The 17,955-nt window shown below is 38.9% G+C and overlaps 1 protein-coding gene across 1 annotated transcript in view; it reads right to left on the bottom strand.

Annotated features, from left to right (window-relative positions):
• JhI-21 (Juvenile hormone Inducible-21) overlaps nucleotides 1–17,955 on the bottom strand; it is a 102,972-nt gene that overhangs the window by 51,507 nt on the left and 33,510 nt on the right. Inside the window, exon 3 of the mRNA XM_083138448.1 lies at nucleotides 5,661–5,802. Within this exon, the coding sequence (XP_082994574.1) occupies nucleotides 5,661–5,802 (142 nt within the window). The remainder of the gene's footprint in view (nucleotides 1–5,660; nucleotides 5,803–17,955) is intronic.

Below are 17,955 nucleotides of genomic sequence, written 5' to 3'. Positions count from 1 at the left end.
GAGCTGGTCGACGGTTGAGCCCCAGATGTACTTGTGCTTAAACAAGTAAGCTTATGCTTTTTGACATATGCAATTGTAATGTGTTTATTGCATCCGGAACACAGTTCGGTGGCAGCCAAATGCTGGCCTGGCACGCAGGTGCGACAATGTCTTGCAAAATGTTTGCTCGATATAGTTCTTTTCAACACAGGGCAACTTTTCATGGAGCGCATTTTTTCGGGGTATGTTTATTTATATATGGGTGGTGTTGCCTTCCTCAAATATGTGCTTTAATCAACTCTATAAAAAAATAAAAAATATATATAAGAAAAATATAATTGTAGATAGAAAAAAAAACACAATAAATATTGTATGCATGTGTAATTCTATTTAGTTTATTTTTGTTAGACACAAATTTTCTTCAGATTTTATTGCCCATTAGTATATTTTTCCACCAATCTAGTAGAGGTATGAAACTATGAAAATATTCTTGTTTATATATATTCTATTATTTTGGCTGATATAATAGCAAATATATATATATAGCTATTTTGAAATTCTAAAACTTTCAGGTATACTTATTTTTACATGCAAACCTACATCATAAAAAAATTACACAATTGTATTTTTTTTCCATACACACATTTTTTTATTTTCAGAAAACAAAATTATTTTCGATCTTTATTTTTTTAAATCAAACAATAAACATTATTTGTGTTTATAGTATTCGTCGGGCAATAGCAGATAAAACAAGAATGGGTTTTCTACGACCTATAGTTTACGAGTTACAAAACAACTTAGAAATTACATCTTGAAATTTAAATTTAAAATAACTCGAAAACAGTAAGCACTAATCATTATGTTTCCAATAGGTTGTAGAGTACATTCAATTTTTTATCAAATATCATTAAAATTTTCGAAATAGGGTAAAAACTAAGCCAGCAAATCAAGTTTCTCAAAAAATAAAAAAATTGTCTATATTTTCGAAACTTGAGGGGGTGGAATCGATTTTATTTGCTAGTCGAATAGTTTTCGTCAAATCCTATCCAACAAACCTAAAATCATCATCCTAGGTCAATTAGGAGACAAGAAAATCAATGTCTTGGAAAACATCTTAAGACAAATGTCTTAAGAAAATTTTCTTGACAGACCGGAAGTAACATCTTGACAGACCGGAAGTCGACTTTCTTAAAGATTAAGACAAATATCTTAAGATGTTTTCCAAGACATTGATTTTCTTGGTTCCTATGGGACCTAGAACCACGCAACTTTGGATTATGTATATACTGTTGTTTTTTCCTACATATTTACTAGGGTTCGATAGTGCTGTGGTTGTGTTGTTGCCTTGTAATCAAGAGGTCCTAGGTTCGAACCCGATAAAAGTATATAGTGGTTCGGATTCTACTTTAAAAAAAACTGTAGGTCTAGTCCCGATTAGCCTTACTGTACATAAAATAGACTTAAAACAAGAAATCCAATCAGAGTATCAACAAATTCAAAAAAATAGAGTTTCCCCCTGTACACTTGTATAATTGTAAACTCCAAGTTCGATACCCGACGGAGGTGGTTCGGATCCCACTGTAGACCCAGTTTCGATTAGTCTTACTATGCATAAAATAGACTTAAAACAACAAAATCCAATCCAGAGTATCAACAAATTAAAAAAAAATAGAGTTTCCCCCTGTACACTTGTATAATTGTAAACTCCAAGTTCGATACCCGACGGAGGTGGTTCGGATCCCACTGTAGGCCCAGTTTCGATTAGCCTTACTATGTATAAAATAGACTTAAAACAACAAAATCCAATCGAGAGTATCAATAAATTCAAAAAAATAAAGTTTCCCCTGTACACTTGTATAATTGTAAACTTCAAGTTCGATACCCAGTGGAAGTGGATTCTTTTCAAGCACATGTTATATATGCTCATATTTTTTTGTTTAGCGTAATTTCATTGTTTAATCAAAAACAACACTTTCTGTTCACTAACGTTGCTCGCAATTATTATTAACACACACATGCAAAAAAAATAACAAAAAAACAAAACTTACCTACAAAAAGCTGCTAGCAATTTAACACACACAAAAACAGTAGTATAATTGCGTAAATTTTAGTTTTATAGCTGGTCAAGCAACTTGTGTGCGTATAACTTATGCTGATATGGTACTCACCTGACAGACCAAACTAATTCGGTTTCTATTACACTTGATATTACACTTGGTATAGCGTACACTTTTATGCGACTACCCAGTAGCAATACTCGACTGCAACTGATGTGCGCGGGGTTTCTAATAGAAACTTATACCTGTCGGTAGCTAAAATTCCAAGGTTGGTTCGAGTTACGTGTACAGGGCCTTTGACGATAAATAATAACAAAAAAACAACACACCCGTCCATCATGATTTGGATCGCAGCCTTTGGAATTTTCTGCATTGTAGTCGTCATAATATGGGTCACCTTGGCATACTATAGAAAATCCAGCAAGAAGAATAGCGAAAAAAGCAGACAAAAACCCTGGCGTGCATCACGCCCCGGATTCGCCAGATGTTGAACAATACCCGAGCGTCCCTGGCGTGCCCGGCGGCGAAAACAACGCAATACCCACGAGGCCACCCGCACAAAAAACCGACCGGAACTGGGCGGAGCAGACCTTCGGGTGGGAACAATAACGCAGAAGACAATCAGACACCACTGCCTCACGTTCCCACGCTAACTCCTCCAATTACCAGCAGCACTCTGCCAAATAACCAAAATACTACAACAACAATTAACCCACCCACTATTGCCGGCACCACCACTACCATACAAAAAAAAACACGTGAAACCCTACAGAGGTGCGGTAATCTACAACCGCAGCCGTTAGAAAACCTTTTACTTTTTTTTGGTTGGGCACCACGCACCCTGGCGAGGTTATAGGGGCCAGGCATCCTAAAAAACAACAATTATTTATTTGTTTGTTTGCGTCACAATACGAAAATAATGAGAAGCGCCAGCGCGCGCACGTGTGTATAGCACATCGTGTTTCCCCCCGAGAGAGGTTTACAAAGGTCACGATAGGTCTCTCTCTTCATCTTACAGCAACATTGGCATCTCTATCTTTTTTAGTTGTAGGTGGGTTGCCAACACAATCTAGTTAATAATACTACATATTATACACACACACGCACACACATACTGTGTTGCCATCCATCCATCCCTCTCTCTTTTACGGCAGTATATATTTGTTGCTGGCTCTTCTTGCCTAGTGTGTGTATGTTACGTCAGTATATAAATTGGCTAAGCCTCAAGCAAAATAGCCCTTGCCAAGTAAAAAAAGCTGTAGGTAGGTGTTGGTAATACTGTCGGTTGTTTAACTCTTCCCTCTCTCTCTTTTTCTCCTTTCTCTTTTTTTTTGTAAAAAAAAGCTATGGCAAAAGTACCAGTAGGTTGGCAAATTGCTTTATGCACTGTAAGGCAGACCTCAAGCAGTATTGCCAGCTCCTTGCTTTAGGTTAGGTTAGACCAAATAAAAACCTTGGTGATTTTTCGAGTAAGATGTTGGCAATACTGCAGAACAAGCCTCAAGCAGTATTGCCAGCTCCTTGCTTTAGGTTAGGTTAGACCCAAAAACAAACCTTGGTGATTTTTTCGAGTGAGGAGCTGGCCACGCTGCAAGGCGAGCCTCAAGCAGTATTGCCAGCTCCTTGCTTTAGGTTAGGTTAGACCCAAAAACAAACCTTGGTGATTTTTTCAAGTGAGGAGTTGGCCACACTGCTTGAGGCTTTCTCGCAGTGTTGCCAGCTTCTTGCTTGAGGTTAGGTTATACCCAAAAACAAAAACCTTGGTGATTTTTTCGAGTGAGGAGTTGGCAACACTGCTTGAGGCTTTCTCGCAGTGTTGCCAGCTTCTTGCTTGAGGTTAGGTTATACCCAAAAACAAAAACTTTGGTGATTTTTTCGAGTGAGGAGTTGGCAACACTGCGAGCCCCACGGAGCCCCATTTTCGGGCGCAGAACCCGGGACACTACTCTACTGTGGATTTTAAACACTTCATCACTTTGCTACTTTTACCATCGGCGTAACTTGGCGGGGGAAAAGGGCGGGGGAGCACTTGCCCAAATTGTCAGTTTCATTCAAGCTAATAGTACTTTTCATAACATCCTCGGACCTGAGGAGAAAAGTAATTAAGAGTAATATTTGTTATTTCGCAAATATCACAGTTATTTAGCACCAAAGTTGAACCGCAAGTTCGATTCTGACCCCTCAAAATTAGACCCAAGTTACGCCAATGAGCGGGCCTCCCTGAGGCACACGGCACAGCGATTCGGATCCATCTATGCATAAAGTGTACATACTTAAAACAACAATTCAACAGATGTAATGCGAGTTCAGTTTCATGAAATTCGAGATTCTCCACAGAATATGTTGAGACTGCCCTAACGGCACCAGGAAACGTATCACGACATTCTACATGTGAACAAATCGATGGCCGGAATAACACAAACATCACAAAAATACAATTCCTAGATTCCTGTCTGCTGCTTTCAACTTCCATTTGATTGGTGATCATACATCACACTGTGCACCGCTCCAGAACATATCGTGCAAACTATGCAGATACCAAATACACTACATGGCAGCAAATCAATTAAGTAGACGATGATGATGCACCTTGTAACCAAATAGACACGTGAGTGCAGAGAGAGTGAAAAAGAGTGCAGCAAACTAGACAGGCATGAGATTCCCGGAATAGCCTAGTGTACAGTCTCGGACACTGTTGGCTTGTAACGATTCCATTGAAAGTCAATGTATTCATTACAAGCCGGCAGTGTCCGTGACTGTACGTTTGTGCTTTAGAGCTCTCCTGGCGGCAAATTATATTGTGTTGGGATATCGGCTAGGTGAATGATATACGCTCCTCACAAAAAGTTTGGAATATTTCCATATTAGGACGAAAAGTTTGGAATATTGTTATGTTAGGGATGAGTAGTATGGAATATTGTTATGTTACGGACGAAAAGTTTGGAATATTGTTATGCTAGGGACGAAAAGTTTGTAATATTATGTCAGGGACAAAAACTTTGGAATATTGTTATGTTAGGGATAAAAAGTTTGGAATATTGTTATCTTAGGGACAGAAAGTTTGGAATATTGTTATGTTAGGGACAAAAAGGTGGTAGGCACGGTCGGATATGTCGACGAAAACACAAGAATGTCCAGCAGACAGGCAGATATGTGTTGTTGTATTCCAAAGCTGTGCCTATCACCTAATGCCCAATATAACAATATTCCAAACTTTTTGTGAGGATTATAATATTAAATTATGTATTACCATATCCCATAATTACATGTTGCAATGTGCGGGGTAGCTTTACCTTATATATTCTTATACGCATTCATTCATTGTTCTCTGCCTTAATGTAAGCATGTTCTTCTCTCCAAACTAGACTTTCCGATTTTGCGCCTTATGCTTCATGTCAGCGTATATCCACATAGTTTAATATTATAATCCTCACAAAAAGTTTGGAATATTGTTATATTAGGAAGGGGCTATGGATCTTGGCTATTTGTGGAGGTGATGCGATCAGCACCGCGCTTCGCACTCCGGTCTCGGAAGACAGAAAACAACTTGGGCAGAATACAACGCCCTGGCCCTTCTCCATAGGTTTAATTTAGTTTTTAGATTATTATTAACGAGGCCCTTACCTGTATGGATCCTGGAGTTCCTCGGTGACGAAATTCAGGAAGTTCCAGCCCCCAAATGCGAAGAGCCCCGAATAAAACGCAAGAGAGATGCTCCCGGGGTCGTAGCGACCGTCAAAAGAATTCTCGAAGTGGTTAACTTCTCCTGAAAAGAAAATAATTTGGTTCAACACAAACAGAACTAGGAATTCAAGTGAAGGGAGCTTCTGTTCTCCAGAAACGTTACACAAAGAAAGCGTGCTTACTTGTTTGCAACAATTGAGGACCTCTATGAAAAAATAGGCCCAAGTCCCAAATTTCACAAGAGTCACAAAAAAGTTATAATGAACTTGTTATTGAAAGTATTTTTCTATTTCAAATAATACAAGGTATTTCCAGCATTTTGCACGAAAATAAATTGGGACATAGTATGTAAGTACAGTTCAATAAAATATTATTTTAATTGTAAAATTACAGGCCCTTTTTCCGCGGAGACATTAATCTATTATGAGTTAATATGCTCGCTTGCTATTGGTCGGATCGGCAAAATAAAAAATACCACGTGATAGCCCGAAACCTCCTCTTTCCAACGTGACTTGATGGTTTGTTCCATCTCAAATAGGTTCGGCGTAAAAAAAATCATAAAGTGACCCATGTTTTCGGCACCGGTGGAATATTGAAAAGCATATTTCTTGGATATTTTGGCCCCTGTACCTTTGCTATGGATACCTTTTCGATCGTCGCCATTTTAGATTTTTTTACCCCTACCAGTTCCACAGAGAGGCCTCCGGAAGATCCCTTTTTGGCACGGCCTCGGGCGTGGTAACCATAGCTCCATCCACGAAACATTTTACCTCGGTTTATAGAACTCTGACCAAAGTTTCCCTTGGTTGCATTGTTTGAAGTTGCAAACACGTTTCATATCAGTAGCAACAACCCACTATACCCTGTTCCAGCTAACTGTAGAGCAGGGCTGCGCATATCGGCAGAGGAGGAGTAGGAAAATCGAGTGGTAAAAGTACAGCGTTGCCAACCTTACGGTCCTGACCGTACATGTACTGACGTACGGTCCAAACCTTAGTCCGTACGCTAAATGCACGGCTTGTCAAAATTTGTTCTTGCAGTTATATCCCTAATGTTTCCCTAAGAAATTCTTAAACCAATCGTACGGACCTGCAGACAAAAATACAGCCCGTTTCCCATGTGCGTTCGGTATTATCCTTTTCAAAAGTTTGCAACGCTGCATAGCAAAGGAGGAAATCGGGTAACTCCCGTCGCCCATTACACAATCCCGTTTCTCTCACTGTTCATTGGTGGAGCCGTCTCGTGTCACTACTTGCGCACAGACTTGTTCTCGTTCGGCTGGTCTACAGTTAGCTGGTACGGGGTTTACATCAGCAATACCTAGGACCTCTGTGAAATATGAGTCCATGTCCATGGGAACAGGACCTTTTTCGACGGAGTGGAAATTTTAATTTCTTTTTCAATCACAAAATGAGATTTTTGCACTTAACCTTATTTCATCGTGTGCTCCAACACATAAAAAGCCTAAAAAGTCAATTTCACAAAAAAGTGGACTTGGGTTCTCAATTGAAAATTGTAAGAGAACTCTCTTATAATGCATGCAATACGCACAAGAAATAGAAATGTCTCCCTGTTAACGTTTATTACAGAATATTACAGTGCCTTCGTTTGGTTATTGTAGCCTAGGTTTCAAGTTCACGTTTCTCTTCGATAGGCACACTGAGAAGCTCTACTAAGTGGTTCAAAATTATGGGGACACCCGAATAAAATTTGACTCGCATACTGTTCCGCAAATATTAGGTTTATAATGGGGGTGGGGGAAATGTTATAGGGCATATGACGCCATCTTGAAACCCACCATCTTGAATTCAACTTCAAAATTTAAATAGAAACCATAGCTTGTGACGCCTCAATTGAAATGAAATTTTCTTAAGAGTTCAACGGTATGCTTATTGTTGCTCTACATGTAATCAACTTTTATTCAGGTGTCTCCATACTTTTGGACTACACTGTATAATAGAAGTAACATGTTATCGAGATCAGATTCATGTAGTCGGAACGTGGCACCTCTCTATCTCCCGTGATTATGACACACATAACTCTAAATGCATGAAATTAAGGTTGATGCACTTTTAATGCATCCATTGACACAGTTAAGTGTGTTATCTTTATCTTATCTTTTGTTATCTTTGGGAAGATAGTGTCTGATGAATTTTAGTGCATCACACAGAACTGAAGCTGATAAACGTATCTTTTTATGCATTTGTGTGTGTATTTTGACACACCCAAAAGTGCATCATGTGCAGCAGGGGTGCCCATAGGCGCGCCATGGGAATTTTTTGGGGGGACAAATATTTATACCAATTCTATACGAGGTCACTATTTATATTTTGAGCCTAACAATGAAAAAACAGGAATTTGGCATTGAAAACTGCTTTATTGTTTTTCGAAGTATTCTCCTTTATGGTCAATACACTTTTGCATTCGTTCGAACCATTTGTCAAAGCAGTTTTTCCAATCTTCTTGAGACACCTCTATAATATGGTTTTTGAACGCATCAACGGCGTCTTCCGCCGACGAAAATCGTTGTCCACGCAATTTATTCTTGACATTCGGGTACAAGAAGTCATTGGGTGCCAAATCAGGACTGTACGGCGGATGACCCATCAATTCGATTTTTTGACTGTTCATAAAGTCGGTTGTTAGACGAGATGTGTGACAGCTGGCATTGTCTTGATCCGACGGCTTTTGTTTGTTTTCCGTATTTGACCGAAGACCTCTGGCAAACAAATTGTTGTGTACCATTCAGAGTTGACCGTTCTACGTTCCTCTAAAGGCACAGTTGCCACATGACCAGTTTTCCCGAAAAAACAGGCGACCATTTGTTTCGATGTGCTTCGAGCGCGAACAACTTTTGTTGGATTGGGTTCATCTTGAAACACCCATACAGTCGACTGCTGTTTACGTTCCGGCTCATATCCATGATTCGTCATCTGTTACAATCTTATATACGTCTTTTGAAGCACCACGATTGTATTTATTGAGCATTTGTTTGCACCAATTGACGCGAGCGTCTTTTTGAGTTTTTGTCAAATTGTGTGGGATCCAACGAGAACATACCTTTCTCACAGCTAAATGATCATGTAATATTTTATATATGCTGGTGGAACTAATGCCTATGGTTGCCTCAATCTCACAGTATGTCACATGACGATCTTGCAGTATTAGGTTTTGCACAGCATCAATGTTTTATTGAACAACAACTGATTTTGGACGACCTTCGCGAATCTCGTCGGTGAGCGAATGGCGGCCACGATTAAATTCGTTATACCAGCGTTTCACAGTGGCAAAGGATGGGGCTTCATCGCCAAATGTGGAAGTAAGTTGATCGATGCACTCTTGTCTTGATAATCCACGTCGAAAATCGTAAAAAAATCATCGCACGAAAATGTTCACGAGTTAATTCCATTTTATTGTTGTCGCGCAATCTCCAAGGCAACATAAACAACAGAAATCAAGCTATTGACAAAACATTTGAAGTACGTTATGGTCAATAATGCCAGACGATTCCGTGCAAACGTCAAATCGTGACTAACTTCAATCAGCGTTGCCAAGGCTCAAAATATAAATAGTGACCCTCGTATATCTTCACACAAGAATGGAGGGATCGTTTCGTTTGATTGTCTTGTTATTAATTTTTAGTTATGGTTTTATGTACAGTTTTTCTACCTACCTGTGGTTATCGCGGCGATAGGGTTGAAATGAAACGCCACCTCTTATGCCTTTAGAATCGGTTTGGTTGGGGGGAGCGTGCTGTTCGCATTAATACAAGGTTAGTGAAGCTGACAAAATGCTAAGAATAAAGTTCAGTACGCTAACAATGACAGTGAGCCTGAACTGTTTTGTACGTTTTATGTTAGCAAATATGAAAGTGAGCCTCAAGTACCTAAAGTAAACATATATTGCTTAAATATGAATTTATTATATTGTTCCGTAAATTTTGTCTGACCAAAATAATTTGAGTAAATAATTCGTCATAAAGGAGGGAGGGGCGAAGGTTCTATACTTTCGAGGGGGAGTGCGTCATTGGTCTTGGGGGGGGGGGGGATGGGCACACCTGATGTGCAGTTTATGCACGTTGATGTATCATTGGAGTCAACCTACATGTGTCAATCGACACATTTCGGGTTCTGTGTGCAGCATTTGCTTTTATACTGTTGGATGTATTGTGCTGAAGAAAAAATTATATTCGCTTTTGTGTAGTTTTCTAAATTGATGAGTGATAAATGGGTACGTATGTGTTTAGTGTTGTTATGTGTTGCTTGTGAATGCAAACCAGAGTGGATAAAAATCATGATTTTTATTTAAATCGATTGTTGATGTTTTTTAAAAAAAACGCTTAAAATTGCTTGTGTGGTTTTTGGCACCATATATAGATTTATGTTGTTGTTTTTTGTAGAAAGGCTCTTTCTATTTTACAACCCTGTAAAATAATTGAACAGTTTGATTAAAGCAAATAAAAAAAATATATGTAACTATACATTTTTCCGTTGCTTGAGTGTGTTAATGAAACTATAATAATTTCAGTAACTTTTCTTTCACTGAAAATAAATCATTCTGGATGTAGGTACTATATAATTGTAACTTAAAATATTTTTAATAGACTTTGTAACTGAATTTTGGCAATTTTTTAAATTATAGTTTGCAAAATATCATCTGCCATGTTTATTTACAGCTTAATGGTGGCACAATTTACAGTTTAACATGATTAGTATTTTGTATATTATTCTACACAAAATGTTTGCTATTTTTGCCCATAACAATTATTGAATTTTATATCAAGATAAATTTAAGTATGTTTACAGTTTGCATATTACTTTTTTTCTTTCGTATGAGCTTTACCCCATCACTACAAATATTTATTTTCCTTTCCTAAAGCCTAATAAACACTATTAAATTATTACCAGATTAATGTACTTTCATCAAAAGTGATTATGATATCTACAAAATCCTTATGTACATTATTCAATAAATAATTTAAAGTGACTTGCAAACAGAGGCCTGCACAAGACCTGGAGCAGACCCGTTCGCGAGACATCGCTCCTGAAATGCCATGCAACCTGCGCAACACCCTCGCTTGAGCAGCTTGTATGCCCACCTGCCCAGATCGTTCCTGGCAGGCATTGTAGACCCGCCGGGTACCCGCAGTCTTAGGATACCTAGTAGGTCTCAGTTCGTTCTTTCCATCAACTGCAGACCCCTCCCTCTGCATGACGTAGTTGCTTCGAGCAGAAACTGCACCGGGCCCACACCGTTCTGAAGTGTTGCCAACTGCAATAGATTTTCACTACTTACTAAAGCGAACTCAAAGCTTCGTAAGACACATCACCAATGAAATGAGATTTACGAATGTTGCTACCCCCCCCCCCCCCCACACACACACATTGAAATAGGTTTTCCGTGGCACAGGATCCATAAGTATATGTCGTAAATAACCAATATACGTATATATAGTGATATAGGGCAGGACTGAAACATGTCACGTTCGACGCTGAGGTCGCGAGTCAAACAACACACTGTTCTACTGCGAACACCAGGGCCGTAGCCAGCCAGGGGCATTGCCGTTACCCTCGTTTGGGGGGGAAGGGCAAGTACTTGGATAAACGTAACAACAACAACAATCACAATAATAGTAATAAAGTAGCATGAAAGGCATTATTATCCTCATAAATCACGCAAAAAGGGGGTAGAAGTCGGTTCTCACGCATTTATGTTGAAACAGAGGATTAGAAATATTTTTTTCAACACGTCAATTTCGCATTAGATAATAATGGAAAACAAGCACACAAACTATTTTTGAAAGAAAGAAAGTGCATGATAAATGTATTCCGAATGTACATACATATGGCATGTAAAATTTCCATCTACAATATTTTCTTTTCACATGGAGCGACGTATTACATAATTAATTCATCCAACTCGTAACAAACCAACATTAATAGCAAATAATATCACAGTCCGCCATAGCATTCTCTGTTTTAAAACTTTTCTCACTTAGATCGTTCGGCGCTCAGGGCCGACTCCCGCTACCCCTTTGCTACGGCATTGAACTTGATGAGACTTGTACTTTAATGTTTGACCCCCACCCTGACCCCTCCGCTAGACAATTTCCGTCCAAGGTTGTGAGCAATGCACCCTGCCCCCTGTGGTTGCGCCACTGCGTGCCTGGTTAAGGCACCATGCAATGAAAAACAATTAGTTTTCAGTGAGGAGATTTTTGTTTGCTCGATCATTCATTTAGATAAATGAAACTGTAATATTGCGTGCATTTCCTGGCAATAAAATAAAAACTGCTTACGCTGAACTGAAATCGCTAAGTATATAAATTGTCCTTGGAGAAGAAGCTCCTCCTAGGACTTCGTAGGATTTAGTAGCTACGTAAGTAGGCAACACTGGCTGCAGCCGTCCACGTGGTGATGAAACACCTGGAGCGACACGCTGCCGGAGGGCTGTTTCCTTCCAGCAGGTTTTGCAGGCGCCCGGGTCTTGTTGAATGCCCAGGTACCTTGTAAGCGCAGAGCGCCTTGAAGACCAAGAACCCGGATAGAGATGCAAGTCGACTCGTTGCCGTGGGCAGGCGAGCAGGTAAACCTGTTATCGCGTGCAAGCGGGCAGTGGGTAGGTAAAAGGCAGACTATGCTGGCCTCTACTTGCAAAACTCATCTGATTTAAATCAACATGATGTAAACTTTCACAAAAGATGTGTAATGTTAAACTGGTGTCGAGGTACAAATGCTGCGATGTCAAAGGCGACTATAGCCTTGTCTAGTCTTACGGTGGGCGGCCCTCATGCTGGCAAGGGAAGCGGGGAATACGCAGCAGACCAACCAGACAACAGCGGTGGCGCCGAGAGTTATGACGTCATGGGAGAAGGTGCTGCGGGCAGCTCGTTCTACAGGCTGCTGCGTTCCTTACCACGCTGGATTGGTCGCTTCCTCGCTCACCACTTCCCTTACCAGCATATAGAGCGCCCGCCATAAGATTAGACAATAGCTATAGTAGATAAAAGTATGTTACCAGATTAATGTACTTTCATCAAAAGTGATTATGTACTTATGTAAAAGATATATGCACTGATGGTGTAGATTAAATAATCAAAATCTAATTATTGATAACAACTCGTTTGAACCAGTTTCCAAATTCAAATACTTAGGAGTAATATTAACAAGTAAAAATTATATTAAAGAGGAAATAAAAAGTGGGCTTAATTCAAAAAATGCATGTTACTTCACTCTTTATAAACTTCTCGTTTAATATCTAAGAAACTAAAAGTTAAAATATACAAAACAGTAATTTTGCCTGTAGTATTATATGGGTGTGAAACTTGGTCCCTTACATTGAAAGAGGAACATAAATAGAGAGTATTTGAAAATAAGATACTTAGGAAAATCTTTGGACCTAAAAGGGATGAGGAGACAGGTGAGTGGAGAAGGTTACATAATTTAGAACTACATAATTTGTATTCATGTCCAGATATTATTAGAATAATTAAATCAAGAAGACTTAGGTGGGCAGGCCATGTGGCACGAATGAGAGAGGAAAGAGGAGTTTACAGGATTCTTGTTGGGAAACCTGATGGTAAGAGACCTGAAGGAAGGGCCAAAACGAAGACGGAGGAACAACGTTGAGATGGACCCAAAGGAAATCTGTAGGGATGGAAAAGAGTATATAGATCTTGCTCAAGATAGGGACAGATGGAAGGCCTGTGTTGCTGCAGCCATGAACCTTCGGGTTTAAGAAGGCTAGAGAGTTAGTTAGTTAGATAAAAGTATGTGGCCAAACATGTAGGCTATATTCTGTTTCTACAATATTATCAATAAATATTGTATGGTGAAACGTTGTTTACTTTCTGAATGGCCCTAGCATGTTACTTGACTAACACACGCACGCAAAAATTCTTATCAAGACCGGTTATATACCACAATTAACGTTGCATTACCCTTTGGAACTGTCTAATTGGTCGGCAAGACATGCTTCGGTAACGGAGGAAAAGACAATTATAAGTGGCCAATTGAAACAATTCGTGATCAGTTCGTGATATCAAGCAAGTTCGCATTCGACACGTGCGACTCTAGTGCAGTACAATTGGCGAATGACGTCAGCACGTGCGAAATAAAAGGTGGCAACCTCTTATGAGTCCGAACGCACGTGTGTCTTCAAGGAGTGACATAATATGTTGCTTCTTGATTCTTAGACCTTCTGCTCGAGTTTTGCACTTGGAAGGCTTCCATCGGGTTCTTGGCCTCTTTCCCTCCCAGACCCCCTCCCCCTCCCCCCTGCCCGCAATCCTTGCAGAAATAAGCTACGGCCAAGAATCTGACCGAGTTCCCTACAACATTGTGTTTCTTTAACAGTTTCACAGCGTCTTCAAAGCAAGCGACATACAATGAATCTCCTCCCAGACTTTTTGAGTTGGTTCATCTCCGTAATTGCAATGTATGCTACAACTTGCCAATTGTGCCCTTGCGTAAAGAGTAAAGTGGTACCCCGTTCTTTGCACCACACCATGAATGCATATAGGGGGTGTGGAGTTAGGGCCACACACTTTCTTGATCACGGCCGGATGTGGGGGTGATGTGATCAGCACCACGCCCCTGAACCCCATTACCCCCGACAGTTTCCTCCAGGTACCCACTTTAAGATTTTAAGACTGAAATTGAGGTACTACCAACAATCTTTACACTTAAAAACATAAAGAAATAGAAAGTAATGATATTGACAAATTTCAGTCTCTCCTCGAAGATCAACACGAGACCATTGTTTATAAATCGAGACGAGAACGAGAGTGGACCTTTCGAGACCGAGACTCGAACTGAACTCAAATGTAGAGTATTGGGATATTTCGTCCAAACTAAGATTTGCTTTACCTTGTGACTTATTAAGACACACCACCCAAAGTAACATATACCACCCCTTAAATCATGATATACCATGAAAACAATGCGTTGGAGGAAATTTAAAAGGTGACAGAGATCGAAGCTAATTTTACTAAAACATCAAAATTCAATAACTTCGTTAAATAGCATGTAAAACCCAGAAATTCTTTCGAAAAACTCAATATGCTGACCAAGGCAGAAATTTATTTTATTATAAAACATAAACTAAACGTAACGTTTCAACCTTCTAGCAAGGTCTTCTTCAGACTCTGCACCAAGTTCACAAGGTACAAAACAGGAAGATATTTTTAGCTAAATAGCTAAATCGCCTGTCAGGTGAAAGTACAGTTGACAAGGGAAGCCCACCTGCTGGAATGTTCCAGAAAAAACAACTTTCTAATAGTCTTGTGTCTGGAGGGGAGTGATTTTTGTGTATATATACCTTCCTGTTTTGTACCTTGTTTCATTTGTACTTGGTACAGAGTCTGAAGAAGACTCTGCTAGAATGTTGAAACGTTACGTTTAATTTATGTTTTAATATAAAATAAATTTCTGCCTTGGTCAGCATATTGAGTTTTTTATATCATGGAAACAAGGCTTAATGGTGTTAAAATTCTTTCGAATTTATTTCGACAGGATCTTATAAGGTGCAACATTTAGCAATATGATACTTACCATTTTATATAAAATTTATATTTCGGTCTGAAATCTCTCTTGGAGTTAAGAACTATGCAGTTAATAGTGATGGCAAACTACAATACAGGGACCTATAATACAGCACAAACATAAATTTTTAAAATTAAATACCAATGTTTAAGATCTGCACTCATTATTTATCCCAGGTGCATCATTGCATCATAGTTCTCTTTGGATTAAAATTGTTAATCGAGATTAACTGAGTTTAATTCTCGTGGATGGAACCAATTCATCATCTGAGTTCAGCTGCGAAGAGGGAAGTTGTTTAACATGACGAAGTTGGAACTTGTAGTTGCATCATCAAACAGATCAACCGCTTTATCCCTGGAGCCATGGGAAGCCAGGTTTTTGCACGCGCAACCAGACAGGACGAAAAAAGCAGAGAAGACATAAATACTAAGGTCAGCTTTAGACGAAAGCATTTTCTTAGCATTCTTCTTTCTTCGTTGCGTAACCAATCAGAAGCAACCTCTAGGTCACGTGTGCAGCTGTAATGGCTGCCGCGTGAGATGTAAACAATGTATCACTTCACATTTTTAAAATACGATAACTATTCAACCGAGAGGAATAACGTTTCTTATAAAAAGGTTTTACGTACAAAATCAATGGCACTGCTTAAATACATAGTTTATAACGTACACAGTACACGTATGGAGGAATATTTTAGTTGTTTCAATTGTAAACAACGTTCACTCACCATAAATGGTCCAACTCCACGTGCCTTTCGTGCTGTATATATTATACATTGTAATCGCAGAAAGCGACCGAAATGTGACGTGAAATGCTTCCGTGTAAAGTACTGTCTGATATAAGGTTTTTGGAAGCATTTACATAGCATTTATGCTAGCAAAAATGTTAAAGGAAATGCTTCCGTCTAAAGCCACAATGTCCCGTCACAGTCAACCGAACATTGATGCCTGTAAGCGTAGGCCTAACATAACCTCACAAGGCTTATATAATTGAGGTGTAAAACGTTCACCGTATGGTGTTGCGGGATATTTTACTGTTTTACGTAGGTGATATTGCAAACCTCTTGCTTGTATACAATTCTACTTTGTGGTTGGTTTCCTTAAGTATAACGGACACAGGTAAAGCCAGATGAAATAGAAATGTTTTTCTCTTCCAAACGTTCCCTAGGAATCGTTTTAGGCGTCAAGTTACTATAATACTGTGCGTTTTTAGTGTAGAGTGTGTGTGTGTGTATATATATATATATATATATATATATATATATTCCATAGGCGTCAACATGAAGGGTAGGGTGTCCTGTCAACCGCCAATAGTGACAGTCGCCACCAGTCCACCCTCTCTCCCCTGAGGCAATGACCGTTGATTCCCATCACACTTTTCACAGGGTTTGGACTGGCTACATGCAATATGTATTGCATATAGGCGTATTTAAAATCAGCTATGGCTTCGTCAGTTTTACTTTGAGCTCAAATTAACCTCCGTCACTAATATTTATTTATTTAAATTTTCTACTCTCATAAGTCAACGTACACAGGAACTCTTCAAAGTTTTTGGAGATGAGATATTGTTTTCAAAGAAGTGACAATATCACCACTTTCTTCATATTTTTTTACCGTTGTTTCCAGTCTGTCATCTAGAGTCATGTAAGCAATCTTCCTTCGTTTACCTTCCATGTTGAGCTTTTTTACAGCACCTTTCTTTATACTTTAGCTTGCGAATATTTTTCTATATAAGCCTGGTCTACGTAACTTTTATCCTCTCGTCTAATATCTAAGAATCTAAAGGTTAGTCTATACAAGATAGTAATTATGCCTGCAGTTTTGTATGGATGTGAAACGTTGTCCATTGCATGATGAGCTTTTGTACCTAAAAGAGATGAAACAACAGTAGAGCGAAGACGTTGATATGATACTGAACTGCATAATCTATATTCATCATTTTTTTAAATTTTATTTTCGGAGAGCGGTCTGACAGACAGTAGATACGTGCGTTTTTTGTTACGTTGTTTCAAATGGCTCATAACTCATTTTCAATTTCAGCAAAATATTACATATTACTCTCTTCTGATAACATAAAAATGTAGACTTTTAAGAATTGGAAATTTCAAAAGTATAAAGAAACCATTGAAATTTTTTTGACCGATTTTTCTTCTCCTTTGTATAAATTACGTAAGGGTTTCTTTAACTAAACAATAATAATTGAAAACTGCTTTAGAATAGTTTCTATAACCATGTCAAGTCACAACAAATGCTTCAGAAATTGAAAAGAGTAAAACAGCTCGCAGTTCAAAATATGGATTGCAGCGATAAGCCCTCGGGTTTAGGATGTTAGACTGTGAGTTAAAAGTTAATGTCAATCCTGCTCTACACTAAAACTTTGACTGCAGTATTTTTTAAAAGTATGCCGTTCTAACAAGCTCTTTTCAAGCTTTTGAAGGTATGGATATAGTAAAATAAAATCAACGTATATCTTCCTATTTCTAAAAAATATAAAACTGTGTCATATTTGCAGAGATTATTAAGCCACAAAATACTTCATGTCCCTTACTGGCAAGCTCTTGCCGGGTTGAATCGCAAAACTTAAATAGACGCTTCCTAGATTTTCGCCTTAGCTGTTTTTATTCACAGCAAAACGTTTGACGTCATTCGCAAGCTACGAGATGTCAAAACCAACAAAGGGCGCCTTATCTAGCT

This window comes from Lepisma saccharinum, chromosome 17, assembly GCF_977018435.1.
Source record: "Lepisma saccharinum chromosome 17, izLepSacc3.1, whole genome shotgun sequence".
In the NCBI taxonomy this organism is placed as follows: Eukaryota; Metazoa; Arthropoda; class Insecta; order Zygentoma; family Lepismatidae; genus Lepisma; species Lepisma saccharinum.
Note: the sequence above shows the minus strand (reverse complement) of the source record. Positions and strands in the feature narration are given on the sequence as shown.